The sequence below is a fragment of the Photinus pyralis genome, unplaced genomic scaffold (genome assembly GCF_008802855.1).
Source record: "Photinus pyralis isolate 1611_PpyrPB1 unplaced genomic scaffold, Ppyr1.3 Ppyr1.4_LG4, whole genome shotgun sequence".
In the NCBI taxonomy this organism is placed as follows: domain Eukaryota; kingdom Metazoa; phylum Arthropoda; class Insecta; order Coleoptera; family Lampyridae; genus Photinus; species Photinus pyralis.
Window position 1 is genome coordinate 42,482,522 of NW_022170511.1, and position 20,996 is coordinate 42,503,517.

The following is a 20,996-nucleotide window of genomic DNA, read 5'->3' on the forward strand; positions in this document are numbered from 1 at the left end:
CGGGTAGATTTCTTCTACCTATTGTAATGGTTCAGGAACCTGAATAAGAAATCAATCCCCCCAACACATATTCATGATTATATGAATCTGTCGGTTTTCAAAAGGCACAATGCAATCTGCAGTTAGCACAATTGATTGCCATTATTGTTTATGCCATGTCTGTATCAAGGTGGTCCCTGAAATTTGATTGGAAAAATTACGTGTACGGTAAACTACAGGGTTGCCCATTATGTATGGAATATAGTATATATCTCGGTAAATATTGAATGTATACAACAATTTTTATATGAAAGTTTTTTAACATTTGATTTCTCATAATAAGGCAGCATTCAGATGTTTTTATTTCAGAAAACAAATGAGTAACGAAAAACAATTGAATTTTTTTAACTGGCAGTGCACCTTTTGATCAGGCTCATCTGATAGTTTTTTTCTCTTTAAAAAAAACATTGTAAGCACATCAATAACATTAATCTAGACATCCTACATCAAAATAAAACAAATGAATGTGTACGTTTCTTATTAAATCTTGAAAACAAAATGAAATTTGCAATAAAATGGTAACAAACGTACACATTCATTTGTTTTATTTTGATGTAGGATGTCTAGATTAATGTTATTGATGTGACTATAATAAGTTTTTTTTTGAAAAATTTTCTTGTATTAGGGTATTAACATGTTACACCATCGAAAAGAGAAAAAAAATCGCTATCAAATGAGCCTAATGAAAAGGTGCACTGCCATTTAAAAAAATGTAATTGTTTTTCGTTACTCATTTGTTTTCTAAAATAATAATAATAATCATTTATGTATTTCCTTACGACAATTATAAAATGTATAGGAACAAGTCAAACTTACACACATAATAGACTAACTAACATAATTATAACATGATCTTTTCGGATTCACGTGTTAAAGTATTCATGCAGATTATAAAAACATTCATCGTTTAGGTAGTTAAATAATTTTTTCTTGAATTGAACTTTTGTATCATAAGATGTTTATCCGGTGTGGCAATTTATTGAATATTCTCACTCCTAAAAACAACTGAATGCTGCCTTATTATGAAAAAAAAACTATCCTATATAGAAAAATTTTGTATACATTGGATATTTCCCGAGATATATCCTATATTCCATACATACTGGGCACCCTGTATTTTCTTTAATGGCACAATCCAATATGCATCAGGTACAGTTGATTACCATTATTTTTTATTCCGTATTTGTAAAAAGTTTGTAAAAAGTTTTTAGGTAGATTTCTATCTACCTATTGTAATGGTAATGGTTTATATATATCGCTTCCAAGAAACACTATAACTTTCGTAATTATGAACCCATTTCGACCAAACTTTAAGGGTTGGCGTAACTTATAAATATCTCGGTCAAGTTCGTGAATCAGCAGGACACTTTAAAGAAATCTACCTACACCTGATGGGCGGAGCCGAAAGGGATTTTTACTCTGGGAGATAATTTATATATAATGAAACAAAATCGTGTATATAACACCACTTATAACTGAAGAACTATTAAAATATCGAAAAAAACACGCAAAAATATAAAGAAAGCTATTATGAAAGTAAATAAGGGACTAATGACAACAACCGTCAAGTCAATTGTTTTCAGGGTTACAAGTTACAATTGTCTAATTCAAAAACTATCAAATTAAAAAGTAACAGGTGTAGGTTATTCGCGATCTCGATTAACTGTAAATCACGTATGCCCGTTTGCACCGACAAATTTAAGCGGAGCTTAGCTTAAGCGTCCCTTAAAATCCATGGCAACCATTGTCTCAATAATCGTTGCCATGGATTTTAAGGGACGCTTAAGCTAAGCTCCGCTTAAATTTGTCGGTGCAAACGGGCAGTAGTCTGTTAAAAATACGCAATACTTCGAAAGATTTAAAGTGTACCCATTGCAATTTTCCAAAAATAATTCCCAGATAATTTGCGCAGCGACGAACTCTTGGCATTTTTAAATAAAGTTTGGGAAACGGTAATGACCAAAGAAGTAGTAAAATCAGGAGTAAAATTGACAGCTTATGCACACCAAATAGCTTATTTCATAAAATGTATTGTTACGAAGTGACAGCAAACAAATGAGAAAAAAACAAAAAGCAATCGATAGATTGTATTCAAAGTTTCAGCAAAATGCAGTGACGTGTTTTCATGATAAAAAGGAAACTTAATAAATCGTGAAACTATTAACACCCTGTAGATGGACAACGAAGCGTTTGCGGATCTATGTTTATATCAACTTTTAGTCATAGAATTAGCCTCTTCCGTATTTACGTCATATTTAGGGACACCCTGTATGGCAAGGGCCGCGCAACATACCGAATACGTTGTTTTTTTCGTATACAAGGCTATGCGCTATCATCGTCCGCACATATGTTTTTTTTATTACCTTTTTAGTAGCGTTCTTGATGTCCGTGTCCACTGTCCAGAGTAACTTGAACAAATAAATACAGCACAGTTTAAGTTACAATTTTTAACAGAAGTTGCCTTAAAGAATTTCAGGCGTTATTAAACAGCGATTTCTTTGAAAGCAAGTGTTTTATATTAATTGCTCAAGAAATAGAAGTAGGTTACAAAATTTCGTGGCGTAATGGAATTTTTCCCCAAAGATAATTTAGTTTTATCTTCCATATCTCGTTTCATAGTAATAGTGTCGCCACCTAATATTAAGCAAATGAACCAATCCCGCCCCTTCTTCTTTTAGGTTTCTGTAATTTAAAAGCACAGCGGGACGAGGAAATATTCCATCAATTAAATCGAAAATGTCAATCACGTTATATGAACATTAATGTGATTAATTAAATTGGCGTTCAAGGACCCGAGATCTGTAAAATAGATAATTAATTACCAGGCATGACTGGTCAGTTATAATAAATGAATGTGCGAATGTTGACTACTAAAATTTGTTATAACCGTCAATATCTTAAACTTCCTCTAATACAAAAAAGAAATTTGGCAAGTAGTCAAAGACCAAACGAAATTAACTGCGAAAACTTTTTGCGCACGTGCGTATAAAGTAAGCGTTCACAAAATCTTCGGATACGATGTAATTTTGTAATAATTTAATAAATTTTCTTAATTCAGATATTTGCGGCCTCCTCGTACATCAAAACGGCCCTTTTTCTCAAGCCGAAACGGTCTATTAACTTTTATGAACAGCCACTTTTTCGGTATTTTCTTATGCGCTTCCTTTCGATCTTATTTTTAAGACCGCCGCAAAATTTATCGCCGTCATATTGTTAGTTTGTCTTAAAGTACCTTTTTCGCGTTTTACACTTCTGGTTATTTATAGAAAGTGGTTCTGAAGGCTAGGGTATCCTAGACAGAACAAATATTAACGAAATGAGGTAAAAAAGTACATTCAAATTAAATAAATTGCTGTTTCTGAAAGAATATAAATTGGTATCCTCCATGGCAACAATTGAACGGAAGACGTAATGCAAAGCACGTCCGGTTTTGTCCCCAACTTTTAACTCAATCCGCTGCTCTCTTCGCCGGCTTTCCTCTACTAGTTTAACCCTCTATATAAAATGTCATGTATGAAAATATGAGGATTACCACGTAAATCAAGCATAGTTATTAACACAGAAACCTGACACGCATTTCCACCTCTCCCTCTCGCAAAAATGATTTATGTAGGATAACGCATATTGTTTATTAACTAACCAGAAGTCTTTGTTAATTAAACATTAGAATCCCGTTAAAGAATTTCCTGTATGCGATTGCAACAACTACGTGACGAGGTGCCGATTAAACTAGCTGGTGTTAATTGGGAATTTTCTTATCTCACCTCATTAAATAAATGACACTTTTTTTGTTTCTTTCAGGTAAACCCGTCCTCTGCCGATCGAGTAACGCAGCAAATCCAAAGCAAGCTAGGGGACTTCCAGAAAGTAAAACCGTTCTTCGACGACTCGAAAAGGCTCATCGGAGTCGACGGCGTTCCTCCAAGTCCGGGCGGTCCGCTTACGGCCGCCGCCAATTTACCATCGGGAACCTCTCGACCTTCGTTAAATTCCAATTTGGTGCTACCCTCGACGAGGCCCCCTCCCCCGCCGCCGCCGACGACGAACAACGGCAGCGCGCGGTCCGAATTCAAGAAGCCGCCGCAGAACAACGCGAGACCGCCGCACCATCCTCATCCGAGGAGGGACTTTACCAAACCCAACGATGGTAAGCCTCCTTACGAGGGTCGCGGCGGATATCCGGGGCAGCCGATCAAGCCGGTCAGTTCGATTAGCAATCATCGATCGAATGGTATCGTGCCAATAAAACCGCCGCCGCCGCCACCGCAACAGTCGTCATCCTCTTCGTCTACCTCTAGTTTAAATTCGTCGTCGAATTCGAGAATACACGGTGCAAGTCGGAATTTACCTAGGATTTCTATTGAACAGGTAAGCTAAGATCGAGTTTAATTTTTGATTAACGCCACAGTACAAATTCCCTAAAACCCAAGGGAAAATTTGAAGGGTTAGTCTCCGACCCCTCTTTTAAAATGTGACCATAACGGAAAACCCATTAGATTTTTCTAAATACGGCAGAAACGACCATTCTATATACACTATGTCCCCGATTCGACCGAACCACATTTTCAATTCAAATAAATTTGCGAAAAGGTCACTATTGAGTCGGTTTCTTCGCCAGTATTTCCCAGTATCAGTTCAAATGCCTTTCATTGAGGAAACTCCTCTTTGTTTTTAAATAAAATGGACTGATAATTTAGTCAGTTAAAAATGAATCCAATTATTTTCATTTTCACATTTTCAAAACCTCCAAAAATTTAAAAATTTGGGAGTAATTTTGCACCGATTACATGAAATTCTGCATCCTTATAGAATGTTATTTCAAAAATTCGGTTGACCCAGCCAACTTCACGGAGCCGTGGAGTTTTTTATAAATTTTTTTTCTGCAGAAATTAATCGCTATTATTCGCATTTTGAATTTTGAACCGTTGGAATGAATTTTGCGCCAAAATAGGAAATGGAATGAAAATTATTGACTTCACAAACATGGTACGAAGAATCGCACACGATTTTCAGGAGGGGAGGGTTCTTCTTTATCGGTATTAGGCGCTTATACTTTGTGTTGCAATTAAGAGAAACATTTATTAAGCGGTAGAGTAAAGCGATGCAACCTTTATAGGGGAATCGATGGTGTCCGTCTGTCTATGAACACGATAAGTGTCAAACACATGAACCGATTTGGTTCAAACTTTGCACAGTTGACCTAACAGCACCACTCTGTCTCTTTTAGTTCTCAAAATATCCCCAAAAACATCAAAAACCAAGCAATTTGGAACCTGTACAATACTGGTGTTTTTGTACTCCTGCAGTCAGCTACAGCAATTTCAAATTGTCTTTGGCATTTCAGTGTGTGAGAAAAGTGTGACACTTTACTCCCTTAAATGGAAGACAAAACACGTTGATTCCATATTTCGATGACAGATCTGGACTCGACGACCGCGATAATCTCCGAGTAACATTTCTGAGCAATTTCTCGGCATTGTTAATTTATCACTCTATTGCACCCCCGTAGTGCCACCCTTGAGCGTCCCCGGGAAATTTAAGATATGGACTCGGAGACCGCGAAAATCCCGTGTAACAATTTCTAAGTTATTTCTCCGGATTTTCATATAGTTATGTTTATAATTTTCACACAATAATAAATGCATTTTTTGCACTCTATGCAATTTTCAAAAAATGGTTCAAACAGTATTGTCCAACAATTTTCTTCTTATTTTTTTTAGCATTATGCCGAAAACACCGCATTGCGATACGAACCGATTGCAAAAATTTCTCTAATGTATAAGATAAAGTTTGTAAATTCTATTCGAAAGGTTAGTACCTTTAAAGGTTCACTCCGTTAAAGTGAAGTCGGCATATCGCATTTCTCTTCCTCTTAAGTTCCGTATCGGTTGTGACTAATTTTTTATGGCGCCTCGATGGCAACTGCTGGCGCCCTAATGTCTGGGATGTGCGCTTCAATAAAGGCCGACGACTTGGAACCAAAAGCTTGGACAGTGAATTCCTTCGAGCTACTCTGTTTGATTTGGTCGTACCACGATATGCCTTTACTTTTTCGTACCAACTAGCTCAAAAAAAGAGCGTTTTTGGACAATTTCGATGCCGAATACGGCCAGAATTACAATTTAACGTGTAGTGTGAATAATAGCGTCTTATTCATCGATACGTACCCACGCTTTTTTATTGCATATTATCTTTTGAGAAAATGAGGAAATAAACCCTCTAAAATGTCTTATCAAACTTTATTTCCACTTGGCTATTTTACTACTAAAAACCAACATTTGGAAAAAAGCTCCTATTTATGTTAACAAAATGACTTCCTATCATAAAAGCCATATATTTTAACATTAGCAGCACCACCGAAAACTTTTCCGACCTCCAGCTAGTCACAACTAAACCTAAAGATTTATGACTTTATGGAGTTTACGGTCTTCGATTTATTAGACTTTCTCGACGAACTAGTCGAGCGCCAACAATGGATGGTACACATTTAACCAATTCGCTCTCTTCAATAAAACTTACCGTATTAGTTGTTAGAAAGGCACATTCCTAGAGCGCCGAATTATCATTCGTTGTAAAAGAGGGATCAAACACCTCACTTAATAGACACCAACAAAGGAATTCCGTTTCGGGGCCAATCAGAATTTTGAAAAGGATCGTAATTTATAGAGTTCTCGCACGAAAATTTTAATTCAACTGGTGTGCAGTTTTCGAGATGAAAAATATGGGACACCGCCACGCTAATGGGAGGGTATTAAATTAATGGCACGAGAATTATTCAAATCTAAACTTGTAATGTTTTGGGTCGCGTATAAAACTTTTATTAATAGAAAAAGTTGTCAAGGTCTATTTAGAAATTGAAATTACAGACAATTGTTAATTCATTCGGCAAACACAATTTAAAGTTAAATTTCATTCGTCGTCGCTCTGATAAATTGTTAATTGAATTCAACCTCAAGTTACTAACTATGTGTGTGTCGTGCCGCACGTTCACAACTTTGGGACATATTTTGCTTAATTGCATCGTGTAGGTATGTTATACCTGAAAGAAATTCGTCCCTAATATTTTCCAATTTTCGAAATTCCTATTTTGTATCACAGCAATGTTGCCTCTTACCTATCATGAACCGAGTGCCAGATGAATTCATTTCCGAAAAAATTGAAGTGAATATTTTGAATTTTGCGACCACACTTGGCATACGATTTTGAAAGACCCTTAAAATACGGCGATTATCCATCGTGTTTGCTCATGGAAATGCATTCTAGTAGATCAGATCGAGCAGGTCCATCGTGTTTGCTCATGGAAATGCATTCTAGTAGATCAGATCGAGCAGGTACCATCAGATAGCTTTATTACACTGCCCGGTCAGCGTATGCCGAATGAATGAAGAATTGTCCCTTGATTTTTCGACAATAAAATTTTGTCACAAATTAGTCTCCCACCAAGCAGGGCTGATGCTCAGAAGCTCAAAATTCAATTGAAAACGTTTTGTCTTTTACAAGAGACGACCAAACAATCGGGGGACACACTGTATATAGGTACATTATACACATAACCCCGAGCATAACCCCATAATGATTCAGGATGATTAATTGACATTTATAGTCTACTCTACAGATTTACTTTGAAGTTGTTGAAAAAACAGAAACCTTAAACTATACCTATGTATAACAGCGATCTTGGGGAAATAATATAATAATAACGTGTTAGTAATATAAATAAACATTTAGAAGGAACAACACCGACTCTACATTGGATCCTTGAGAGGCTCTTAAAGTGCCAACAATGTACCTTTAATGTAAGGCGTATAACTTTAGGGTGTTAATTAATATGATCTGACCCGACAATATTGATCCATTTGCATCCTCCCCCTAAAGATTTATGTGACAAATTTAATCCCTTCCGCCAATTTGGAAAATTCCATCGACTAATTGAATATTGTTTCTTTCTAGGGTGCTGCTAACGTTTCAAGGGACTCGAACGGATCTCAAAAAGTAGAAAGTATATTTAAGGTAGGTGTCTTCGTTCATGTTGTTGTTTGAAAAGCAATTTCCACCGAAGTAAATCTATCGTAAAGTTGCGGTGTGTTAAGGTGAAAAAAAGAAGGCAATCTTCTCGGTTACGAGTAATTTAATAGAGTCTTGTTATTTAGTGAGTTGAGAGAAGATGGCTGTATTCGATATCAGATTTTCAACCGCTGATAATTGTTAATGATTAGGTAACGGATTGCGGTCGGTTTTAAGTATCTGTCATGCACTTAGCGGACGAATTAATTAAACCAATTACACACATACGCACTTTCGGCTGTGATTTATGGTTTTCCGATATATTTGTTTTATATGTTCGTCTCCGCTTTGGTAATTTAGTTTTCAGTATCATGCGAACAAAATGTGGGCCGTAATTGAATAATTGATTTAACAACAGGTTACCGATAATTAATTGCGTTAATTAATAACGTTTCTCTTCTTTTGACATTGCCTATACAGTCGGAGCTCTTCACAAAAGGCCTCGTCATTAATAAATCGCCAGCAAAAAAATACTGCACATACTTCATTTGTTTAAAATAGAAAAAAAAAATCCTAAAACCGTTACGACCGGAGAAAATGTAAGTTCACCGATGCGGGAAAGATGATGTTACGTAGTTGCCATTTAAAGCTAATGTAGCAAGTCATCCAATTACAATTTACTGGTGTATGACGTCATAATGTCGTAATTAACATTGGCTCCGTGCACGCTTATTGAATCATCACGTAAGAACCGATCAGTCTTTCAACTCCCCGCTTTATACAATCACCTTGATGTAATATATTTGTAAGTCAGGCATATGTAAAGATTTTGAATTTGTGCTAGGCTTCGGCAACGAAATTAAGGGCCTGTGTGCGTCAACGTATTAAAGTGGGCCTTGCAGGAAAAAAATGAAATTCGTTGTTTTATTAGTAATTATTGTTTTTCATTCAATCATTCAATAAATTTTAAAATAATAGGGCTTGTTTTCAAAATTCACTAGCCCGGAAACCATTGAGTTTATGTACCGGGTGGTCAAATAAGAATGAACGTCGGCCATAGCTCAGAAACTAGTAAGACAGATTTCGAGTAAAAAATTATGTAATAAAAATAAAAATTGCTGCAAATTAGTTTCGAGTGAGAAGCGCAAGAATTATGATCAAATATAACATTTTAATTTTCTCCGGATTTGGTCTAATAAAGTGGTATCAAAGATACCCGAATTTTAATCCTGATATAATACCCATTCGTTTTACTTTTTTTCCAATTTTGTGCAACAAAGTGGAGGGGGGAAATCGAATGCTTTTTTAAATAAATATTGATTTCTCAATTTTGACTTAATAATATCTCCATGAATAAGACAGTTTTTTACAATATGCAATATGCTTATCTTTACTAGAAGTATCTGTCGTTAAAATTTAAAAAAAAATCTCCATAAATAAGAAAGTTGACATTGCGCAGCCTGTATATGCGCCAAGTAATCGTAAAGAACTAAATATCTTTAAAACTGTAGAAGTAGTTAAGGCATCAACGGTCGGACGGACGGAGAAAGTGGCCATAATAGCGCCTTCCAACATGAGTTGGAAAATACGCTAAAAATAGGTGAAGGATCGTGTACATGGAATCTCGCCGACGGTAACACGAAACTTCTTTCCCACTCGCGTTGTTATATTTTACGTTCCAAACAAATAATGGACGTGACGATTGTCTACAAATCGAATGCGGTTCAAAGTTTATTGAGGATCCCGCATTTGTAACAACGGCTTTCCAAACGCGAATTTGTTCCATATTTTACTAGGAAACCTGCTATACTATCGACTCAATCGCGATTAAAACGCGACTTAATTAACCGCTCTAATTGTCAGACTTCACATCGATTACCCTGGCAGTCAAAAACCCGAATCATCCCAAAATCTTCCCCAAAACGAATTCTCCTTATTATTTTAGTAAGTACTGTCCCTTTTTAATATCACATGTAATAATTAAGTTTTTTTTAATTGCCTCAATTAGGGTCGATATATTCATGAAAGTACAAGGGAAAGAATCCTTAAGCCCAAAATTCCACTGACTCGTCTATGATGAGCAACCGAGAGTGGCTTAATCAGGCAGTCGGAAACTGCAACCCGATAGCACTAATTAAGAAGACGAAAGATAAAAATAAATCCCAGACATCTTGACCAGAGAGCCTTCCGAAAGCCATTAAGAGAACAATACTCCAGTTTTTCACTTACTACTAAACAATTATATCGGTCACACTGCATTATTAACCATTTAACTCTTCCCCAAACACTGTGTTTCTAAAAATCTATAATCACTATCACCGAAACAATTTTTTTCGATTTTTTTAGAGGGATTTAATACTTACCTCAGTGTCTATATTTTTGCTATTATCCACTTCAGAAAAAACAAGTACTTATAAAGGAAAAAGCTGTAGGTGATTAAGTGGTTAATAATGCAGAATTACCCACATTTTTTGTCTACTGTAGTTTTTCAATAATTATCCAAAAAACGACACTTTCCATAACACAAAATTAGGCTTCTTTGTAACCTCAAAAAATATTTAGTATTTCGTTTTCGTGACACATTTATCAACAACTTCTCCCTCTCTTTTTCCGCCCTTGGTACTGCGGGAAACATTTATACACTTTGTTTTACTTTTCATTAAGAAACGTGTGTGAAGGTGTGAAAAATACTCTTAAGCACCCCGCGTAAGGGAGACTACAATTTTGTTTCATTGGTTCTGGGCAGCAAATAACAGCTGGCAGAGGTTTCGTCTAGTTCGTATACCATCCACGCATACGCGTTTCTGCCCAAAATCTTGTCAGCTGTTTCTTTTTATGTATAAGTAAGAACATGTGTACCAAGAGTTTGTTTCCAATGTGTTTAGCCGGAAATGAGAGTACATACAGACCGACAGACATCATCCATATTTGTTTGCTTCAAAACGTGTATTTCCGTGGAGGGTAATTTTTGACCCGAATGCAATACGTCCCTTACTAACGTGCGGGTGGCAAAAATGAATGAGTAGGTATCATCTCGCAATTAATTAGCGAAATGCCCTTCGATTGGTCTATGGAAAAAGGTACGATTCCGAGTATCTATCAATCATTAAGCAATAACGGCTGTTTGTATCGCATTTAAATACCCGAGGACATTTCATTAGTCCGGCACGATGACAGTCTGTAATGCTGAATAGTTTGCGATGAAATCATTTATAACAATTATAAAGCTTGTTGAACCTAAAGCTCGTGTCATCATGCCCTATTCATATTCAATTATACTTACTTTGCGAAAGCTTTCCACAAGAGAGGCCATAACTTACCATCCCCTTAAAGCACTCAAGTGTTTTTGAAGGTGAAGGTGAGCGTTATTTACCAATACGGCCTTCATGCCTTTTATTTTCAATGACGCGCTCATTTTAGTTTTCCCTATTTGCCGCTTAATTATAGAGTTTTCGCAGTTTTCGTTTAACAAATTAATTTGTGTTGCTGCTCTTCACATTTTTTATCTGTAGAGTGCTCCTTAATCTTTGAGAGTTTTAAACAGTGAAAGATGGTACGTACTTTAATTGATATTTTGATTGGAAGGTTTCGCAACTGGCTGTGGTACTGTTGCTGTCGGTTTCCTGACGGTTTTATTCCATAAACCATTTTTTTTTAAATCGTCTATCCAATGTGTATGGTTTTAGTTGTGGCCTCGTATTTCAATATTTCCTTTCCAGTAGCGTCATTTTCCTGACTACTCGTATTACAGGTTTTAATGATACCTACTAGTCCAATATTCTTAATATTTATTGCAAAACTTGTACAGGCACTTGTCTACCTGTATGTGGAAAAACCACAAACAACAATACCTTATAATCAATATACGGGAACGGGATGTAGTATTCCAATGTGAAGGTTTTGAAAATTTGCATTTCTTTTTTTATCTTTTTCTCAGCGGCTTTACGTTGCTTTCTAGGTATGTTCTTTCCAAGGTAGTACACATTTTTTCAAAATCTGCGCAACAATTACTGCCGTTAAACAAGGGTGCGAAAAAAGAACTCGTCCTTTTCGCCATCCCCAAATGTTCGTGTAAAATTTTCAACTGTTGCGGCCAGATACGCACATTTCTCTTGAAATAGTTGAGACTTTGTTCTGCTTTGATTTTAATAAGCCAGTCAGAGAAACTACCAAAAATGTATCAAAGGCTATAATTTTTGCTTCTAAAGTTCATTGAAAGTCGATAATTCTTCAATTTTTTTAATTCTCTTTATTGTCTTCTGTGTTCTCGTCTCAAGGGAGGCCTACCAGATTTTTGATTATCTTGTATGCATTATTGACCCTAACGGAATCCTTTCGACCAGATTTTTAGTTGATAATATGATGGAGTTACATTTATTCGTGGATAATTTTTAAGCCCATATCCTCTTTAGCCAAAAATGTTGTAATACCCTGTATTCAAGTTTTACGTCATTCATTCTTCATTTAATCCACTACCAAAATTACAACAATTTTGCAATTTGTACTCATAAATGCTGAAACCGTTTGAGCGAGTCAAGTGCGAATATCTGCAACATGGAGTTTCGGAAGAGGGTGCTCATTAAAGAGAGTGAAATATTTCGGCAGCCAAACGTCCGGACCCGAAGGATTAGTGAGGGGAATGCAAGGTAAATTCGAACTCAAAGAAATTGACGTGTTTGAGCGTTTTTTTTCGCTCTTAACTTTTCACTTTTCAATTTGGAAACGCAAACTCATATTTTTCGATATTGCTGACTTACTTAAATTGTTAGATGCAAAAATCCTATAACAACTAGGACGATCTTTAGTGCAACCGGAAACACACAAAACTCTATGATACAACAAAACAGCGGAAATGGGAAGCAATATAATCAATATTCAACGATCGAAATTGAGATCAGAATATATCTGTGGCCATTTGCTATTAATTACCAGAATAAATTGGAAGAATCACAATAGCGGCAGAGCTTAGAATACGAAAGTGATGATAATTTCCCTTGAGTATTGGTCCTTTGGGCGTTCATAATCGATGATAATCGAAGATTCCCAAAAACCTCTAATCAAAACAATCTAAATGATGCGCAGAGGGATATGTTGGAGAGCTTCTAGAAATTCCATAGGTATTGGTGATTGGTTCACTATCGCTTAATTATGAATAAACTTCCTTTGCGTTTATCTACTCGAATAAAACAACCGTAGAAGCATTACGTGACACTATCGCATTTTTATATCAATTGCGTCAATAACCATTTTTTTCTTTTATTTTCAGGAAATGATTGACGTACCGACGCCTCTGACAGCAATCGCTGCAACTCCTCGCATCGAACCGGATTGCAAATTTTCCTTCAATCCGACGACGACGCAACCGAAAGTACGTATTTTTGTTGTTCTTTTTTTTATTCGTTCGGTCAAAATCCTTCCGTTATCCGTTTTGCTTCAATTACGCAACGGCGATGAGATCGACGAGGGAAATCGGCATTCACTTTTCAATTAACGAACTAAAAGGGTTGGCAGCCCTCCTCCTCTCACTGATTGCGTAATTCATGTAGTGGTAATCAACGGAAGGGTTTAGAAAAGATTGTTAATCAAAGAATGGGAAGATGGTAGTTGTTTTGTATCGATTCATCATCATAAATAAATAATGAGTAGCGTGACAGTAATGGGCAGTGTTTATTACAGTTGACGGAGGCGTCATCACTGCAAGGCACACCGAAGCGTAAGTGTTTATTTTGCTAATACATGTAGTTGTAAAGGTTTGTTTGAGCGTCCAACTGCCCCAATTCATGGGCCTTGTTGCTATAGAAACGTAGAACGTTCTCATTTAGCCCTAACCCGCAGTACGGGGTGGAATGTAAAACGACTTTCGGGGGGCTTGAGGGGCGCCTTCGATGCAAGTTAGTGCACTCTGCAGTCTGCACACGACTACGTTTGAAACGGTTGTGCTCACGTTGTTTTATCTATGCTGTGTGTAAATATAATTGATTTGCGTGTTTCGTGAAGTAGTTCCGGTGCCTTTTAGTGAATATTCGGACCGGTGCCGTTAATAGCCGGGGTGTTTAATTTTACGATATTCGACTTTTATTGGCGGCTCTAAGTTTGTCGTTAATGTTTTAATTAGAAATGTTTGCCAACCTTTGTATATAACGCGAGGAAGGAAACACATGGCTGCGCCGGAATCGGTGCGCACGCAACCTTAGAGAACTTGAAGAGCGCGCGGTAAGTTTTCCAAATCGGCCATCTTACTCTTTGTTTCCGATCGCGTAACCTCCTTTGACCCGCAAGGATCCAAAGCTTCCGCTACGGTTTGTTCTCAGGCTGCCCACGGGTTGTTGACATGTCCAAATGCACTCGATATACCTGAACTAATTGGTACACGCCAACTTTTAAATTGCTTTTTACAGAGAGTGAGTGAAGAAGATTTCACTTGATGTGCGTAATATGAAAATAAAAACTATGTTACGCGCGGAGGAGAAGGAGGGATAAACTCGGTTCCGTTATTAGCTACATTCACAAATCTTCCAAATTTTAAGCGGTAAAACCGGTACACGTAGGATTCAAAACAAGAAATATGTAACAGTAGATCACTTAATCAAATCGGCTTGTTGATTAATATGAACTAATTCCTCTAGCAACCCTCCTCTATTATTTGTTAGCACCTCGACCGCGTAAAAGCAACGAACTTCCTATTCACAGTAATTTCTGTCCCCTGATTTAATTACGCTTGCTGTGGATTTAAGATTGACATAACCAATCACAATTCACAATAGAAAAAAGACAATTTTTCGCGCGATGGCGACAGCAAATTGAAGTTATTAGCGAAATGGCGACCGAAATCACCTACCGTAACATTGAATATTAATAGGATGCGGTTTTGTAGGCATGTTATTGATTTCAAAATGGGGCATATTTGATTATATCCCTTTTTTTTGGTTCGCACTAAGATTGTTCGAATCTTATTCCAGAGGGTGGACGTCCTGGAGCGGAAATAAATCGGAAAAAATCGATCGGCACCTAAACATAATTTTTGGCGGATTGTATTTTTTTCATTAATCTCCCGAAACATAGCCATTTGTTCACTGACTTTTAAATTAAACCCTCTCGATTTCATCCCCCCTGGTATTCACCGGATTTAAATTTCATTATGTTTGAATGGTAGGAACCATTTCCATCAAATATACCAGTTCGACCGTTTTTCTTGTAAAGTGTAAACAGGATAGGCATAATATGATAAGTGGAAGACCTCCCCCTTCGACAATTTTCGCATTTACTTACATTTCTTCATACACTCCAAAAAAAGCACGTGCTTTTTGGGTTCTGTATGTTCTTCCCATTCTCTTCTTTTCTGAAACCACGTCGTATCTACTATGTCCTACGGGAGAGGTATATCCGCTAAATAAAACTATAGAGGGTGTAACATACCTACAGGTCCCATTGAGGGCTTTCATGACAGAATTAAACACCGATTGTAATTGATAATTTTGATAATAAAAATTGCAAAAACGCGCCCATTTAGGTAGCTAGGGATAAGGTTTACGTTAGTTTTAGCATTCATTCTCGCACGCCCAGCTACCCCACTTTAAAATTATAGTATGCACCCCCCATCGAGCGACACATCATTGCAAAGGTCATAAAATTCTCTTTATCGAAATATTCCCTACCAAATCAATGGGCTGGTTAGGAATAAATGTTAAAGACAAGACAAATACAATAGTTATTTAATAAAAGTCAGGAAAATGATACATTGCTGGCGAGGAAATATTGAAGGACGAGATCCCTTTGGGGCCGAGTACTTTAATTTCCGAGTTAAGTAGTGTCATTTTAGTGATGAGTTTTGTATTAAATTTTAACCGAAATCGTATTTTAATATAAAATTTTCGAATAAAATTTCAATTTTCATAGAACTTTTCCAGGAAATTTTGATTAATGTCAATCAGTCAGTGATGACCACAGAATACGGCCTTCTCAGAATAGAAACAGCAATGTTACAAATTTGTATGGTATTTTGGCGGACCCTGGTGGGTGTACTGTGAACTAAATCATCAAAATCAGAGCAGCGCCATCTGGTGACCAGCCATGAAGTAATTTCCCCAATTCGATCCAATTCATAAATATTGATAAAGAATACACAGTTGTTAAATTAAAGTGTACTTAGATACAATCACATTACATTATTTAACACATCAGAGAACTTAAATTACATGTTTACAAATTACATATAAAACTCAGAAGTGAGTGGAACTTACGCTTTGTAGATGTAAACACTAGGAAGATCCTTATATAACGATTTGTCGTACGAAATATTTGGTTTTAATTGCTGTTTGGACTACATATTTTTGTTGCAAGAGGTAATAAAACCGTTTCAGCAAATTGTCACACAAGTTTTTGACAACAAATGTTAACTTGATCCTGGTGCTTACTTGTTACTTGAGAAGCGAGGGTGGAAGTTGTTGAATTATCTAAAACGTATTTTTTATTCATTATCTAAAAGGAATTCCATATAAGTATCTACGTCTATATAAATATAAAACTTAAGTCTACACCCTGGTCTACACCCTTTTGCGACTATACCGTTGGTAATTTATAAATTCAATACCTTGCATAAATAGGAGAGAAATAACAGCACATTTCAACCCTCTTCGCGTTTCGAGCACAAAACAATCTGTTTCAAAATATGGGAAACGATGCCTTTTTGATATTTTATCGTTACAATCCGCCACACAACACTTTTTACGGTCACATAACTTGTTCCTATTTTAAATCTTTCAAAAGTCAAAATTGACATGTGTAAAACCATGTGTACGTATAAAATTGACGGTAATAGTTATTTACATATGAGTATGGTAAATCAAGGTTTACGTTAACGAGTGAGATGTTTACTGCCGAAGCGTAGCTGAGGCAGGAATTTCGAAACGAGTAACGTTAACTGATTTAACATACAAATAATGTAAAACGTTTTATTTCATACTGCTCTATTTCTATTAAAATACCATTTTGATTAGAATGTTGTAGGTAGACATTAAAATAAAAGCAAAAGTCGATCACTTGATTTGTTTGATCTGACAGTAGTTTGACAAATATGAATATCAATCAATCAATCAAATATCACGTTTAGATGGATGTCAGTTGCGGTTGCTAGGCAAAATTTCCAGTCTGGTAAACATTTTCAGGGCCGAATGCACAAAAGTTAATCAAAGCTTAACGGCGCTGTTAACTCATTTGTTTCGATTAAAAAATGACATTTGCTTTGATTAAATGAGTTAATTTAACGGAACTGTTAAACATCGATTAAGCTAAAATTCCTATGCACAAAAAAGAATTAGCATTAACGACGCCGTCAAGTCGGCTTTAATCACGGCAAAATTTAACCGGTGCTCATTGACTGATTAAACTGACAGTTCGTTGATAATGTTCAATTTGATCTTGTGGAACGTATTTTTATAGAATAATTTGACCTATTCTAATAGTTATTCGAGATGTTCCTTATTGTTAATTAGTGTTAAAGTTCTCAGTTTGTGTTCAGTTCATTTTTTAATAGGTACTTACTTTTTCATAAATAAATTTGGAAATAATATGTAAGTGAAAAATTACTTTTTACTTATAAATAACATAATTCCTTACTGTTTATTTAGCCATTTTCATGTTGGACATTTCACTCTCCTCTTTTTCTTCGTCCTCCGATGAAGAGGAAGCCCCCGCCAGGAGAATAAGATTTATAAGGGATAGAAACAATCCTTTTCAAATATACGATGATATCGATTTCAAAATGAGGTACAGGTTTTCGAAGCCAATAGTACAAAATTTGCTTCATATGTTTGGACATTTAATAGAACCGAAAACCAAGAGGAACAAAAGTATTGATGGCCTAACCCAGCTTCTAATAACTCTTCGGTTCTATGCAACTGGAACATATCAAAGAGTTATTGGAGATCATATCAACGTAAATCAGAGTACTGCCTGTCGTGTGATAAATAGAGTCACCAGACATCTTGCTCGTCAAAGGCCAAATTTTATAAACATGCCCAAGAACCAAGACGACATTTTACAAGTCTGTAGAGGCTTTTACAGAATCAGAGGGTTTCCTAAAGTGATTGGAGCTATAGATTGCACACACATCAAGATACAGTCTCCTGGTGGAAATAATGCTGAGCTATATAGAAATAGAAAAGGCTTCTTTTCTATTAATGTGCAAGCCATATGTGATGCCACATTAAAAATCAGGCACATAATAAGTAGATGGCCAGGATCTGTTCATGACAGTACTATTTTCAATGATAGTCCATTAATCCCGGAATTTGAAGCTGACCAATACGGAGCAGGAACTTATTTATTGGGGGACTCTGGATATGCTTGTAAGAAATATCTCTTAACCCCTTTCTTGAATCCCCGAACGCCCGCAGAAGAACGATACAACAGGTCACATGTGGCAACAAGGAATACGATCGAAAGAACATTCGGTGTGTTAAAAAGAAGGTTTCCTTGTCTCTTTTTAGGCTTGAGAAATACTGTTCACGTATGTTTGATGATAATAGTTGCATGCGCGGTCTTACACAATATTGCCATTGATTCAAATGACCATTTAAACGAATTTTTTGAAGATCAAGGCAGAGCTGAAGACATACCGATCGCAGAAGGTTACCGGAATGAAAATACATCCATTAGAACTGCTCTAGTTAATACTACTTTCAGTTAATAAATTTGTTCTGTCCGTTTATTTGTTCATTTACTTCCTTAAAAAAGGAACACAGAAGTTAAACAGCTGAATCCAGCACCTAACTGCGAAGTCATCTTAAACTTCAGCGAAATACTTTTTTGCTGATTTTCGACTTCGTCAGGTATATAGGTACTGACATTAATAGGAGGCAATCCCAAAAGAGCTTGCAGAAAAATAACATTTTATTATGTGGTTTTGTTTATGAATATTTCAATTCTTTCGTTTAACTATGCACCTTTTCTTTTGTAATTCTTAAAGTGTTTCGACCCTGCATTCTCAGCAAGTGTGTTTCTTCAAAGACTTTATTTAACTATGAGTAGGTACCTAAGTACATTTTTAGTAACGACGATGCCATCAGACAGATCAGAGTTATTATATTTACGGGGATTAGCATGACCATGACCAACCAATGTATAAAAATACAGTCAATATTATCAACACCATTTTATTTGAATAGAAAATATGTTCATTTACTTAATTGATTCATGAAAATGCGTTTTTTAAAATTTTTCTCCATTAGGAGAGTGCTGTATTCCAGCCTAGCATTCTTCAACTTTTGAAGGTAGTAATTTTTTTTAATTTGTTGAATGGACATCTTAGTTTTAGGTCGCCGTTTTGCAGCAATTATTCCACCTTTTGGCGCAGGTTGGCGATCAGCTATGGAAGAAAAGGAACAGGATGGTATACTTTGGTCCACCACTTCAGGGATGATTGCTGGGGGAGAAGGTTCTAATAGCAATATTGCCTCGTCATCTTTAAAACAATGTTTTTATTAAGTAAATGCAAACTTTGATTTGTACCGTGATAAGAGCTGGCACTATCAAATGGATTTGGTAAAGGCTTTACCGTATCACCCATTATCGATAGCACCAGACTCATTGAGTCGTTGGTGGTGCTTTCGCAGCTTCCTCCTCCAGTTTTCTTTCTTCCTTCCTTGGAAATAAGAATAAAACAGACAATTAAAAATGACGGAATCCTTTCATGATTAAATTACCTTTTCACATTTTGCGGCATATAAAGCTTCTTCTGGAAGCTTTTCTATATCGTCTTGTGACATTTCTCCATCGAAAGCTTTTTTTAATTGCTCTCGGTACCTTTCTTTCTAGAATCGTACCGATAATAGCTATGTTTATAAACACAAACGACGTATATTACTTACATTACTCGATGCCTCCGCTTTTCTCGCATTCCGCTTTATGTTATCATAAAAATGCTTTAATTGCTTGGTGGTTCTTTTGCTGATACATTCGGAGTTAAAATCTTCTGTAACGCACTTCCAAGCTTGCTGTTTCTGCAGAAGGATCTGGGCGCTCGTCACTCTCGATTCTAGTATATGTTTCTTACTAAATTGGAAAAACATGAGTATTCGGAGAAACTTTATCATTGTAATTATTGTGGCAGCTAAAATGATACCTATAACAACTCAAAATTCAACCGGAACTTTTATCGAATTCAGGACAATCACTAAGTTACTACGAGTATAATAACAATGTAAATTTGCTTACGATTCAATTATTTGGAGTAAATGTTCTCTTTCCACTTCGGTAAAGTTTTTTCCCCGTATCTTCTTTTCCATTATTAACCCAATAATATAAATTGATTATTAGATGACAGATAACAAAAAAGAAAAGCGTTCCACTAAAGTAGGCTTTGTAAAAAAAATCACACATTTCCATAAAAGTACAACGTTGCCGGCGCCAATTCTTACTAAATATTTAATCAATGCTTAATCACCTTGGTTAGTTAATCAAGGAGTGTTTTTGTTTTGTGCATACCAATCTAATTTAATCAAAGGTTTAATTTAATCATACCGATTAACTAACGGCCTGATTATTTATTGTTTGTGCATTCGGCCCTCAATCTGGTAAAATACGATTTACCAGACTCAAATCAGTCTGGGAAAGCGGCGATTACTAGATAGTATGAAATAAAAATATTTCCTGTAACGAGCAAAATTACAGGTTTTGCAAAAAAATATTTGAGTCTGCGATAAATAGTTCTCCGTACAACCACGGGAAACGCTGTAATCAGTGACAATTTAGCGCCATTTATGTTTCTGTTCTGTGAAGGTCTTACGAGAGGTCTTATTCTGTGGTGATGACAAGAGTCATTATAGACATTTAGCAATGTCACAAATGCGGCCGGTAAAGTGGCAGGTGCGGTCAGTAAAGTGACGGCGAGAGGAAACGTAGTCTGCTCTGCCTCTGTCATAGAAACTCAAATTTCCTGACAGAAAGTAGGCCTG

At 36.2% G+C, this 20,996-nt stretch overlaps 3 protein-coding genes across 11 annotated transcripts in view; 2 read left to right on the forward strand and 1 right to left on the reverse strand.

Moving 5' to 3' along the window:
* Positions 1–20,996, forward strand: part of LOC116168193 (AF4/FMR2 family member 1) — a 204,294-nt gene that overhangs the window by 161,950 nt on the left and 21,348 nt on the right. For all 6 annotated transcript variants that reach the window (XM_031483877.1, XM_031483876.1, XM_031483879.1 and 3 more), the window contains 4 exons: positions 3,841–4,407; positions 7,990–8,049; positions 13,310–13,411; positions 13,720–13,756. In XM_031483877.1, coding sequence (XP_031339737.1) covers positions 3,841–4,407; positions 7,990–8,049; positions 13,310–13,411; positions 13,720–13,756 — 766 coding nt within the window. The remainder of the gene's footprint in view (positions 1–3,840; positions 4,408–7,989; positions 8,050–13,309; positions 13,412–13,719; positions 13,757–20,996) is intronic.
* Positions 17,310–19,559, forward strand: LOC116168194 (putative nuclease HARBI1). 2 transcript variants are annotated; one of them, XR_004144728.1, is made up of 2 exons: positions 17,310–19,313; positions 19,358–19,559. XR_004144728.1 is itself a non-coding variant. In XM_031483882.1 (2 exons), the coding sequence occupies exon 2, from the start codon at positions 17,678–17,680 to the stop codon at positions 18,728–18,730; it is 1,053 nt and encodes a 350-aa protein (XP_031339742.1). In that variant the 5' UTR covers positions 17,579–17,612; positions 17,670–17,677; the 3' UTR covers positions 18,731–19,559. The 2 variants fall into 2 exon arrangements, 1 of the variants encoding a protein (XP_031339742.1); XM_031483882.1 differs by having other exon boundaries at positions 17,579–17,612; positions 17,670–19,559.
* On the reverse strand, positions 19,181–20,601 carry LOC116168195 (myb/SANT-like DNA-binding domain-containing protein 3). Of its 3 annotated transcripts, none has more exons than XM_031483884.1 (5): positions 20,257–20,601; positions 19,911–20,094; positions 19,746–19,853; positions 19,552–19,684; positions 19,181–19,504 (listed from the first exon to the last, which is right to left on the reverse strand). In XM_031483884.1, exons 1-5 carry the CDS (start codon positions 20,325–20,327, stop codon positions 19,218–19,220), a joined length of 783 nt encoding a protein of 260 aa, XP_031339744.1. In that variant the 5' UTR covers positions 20,328–20,601; the 3' UTR covers positions 19,181–19,217. The 3 variants fall into 3 exon arrangements, with proteins under 3 accessions (XP_031339744.1, XP_031339746.1, XP_031339745.1); XM_031483886.1 differs by having other exon boundaries at positions 19,911–20,152; XM_031483885.1 differs by having other exon boundaries at positions 19,911–20,164.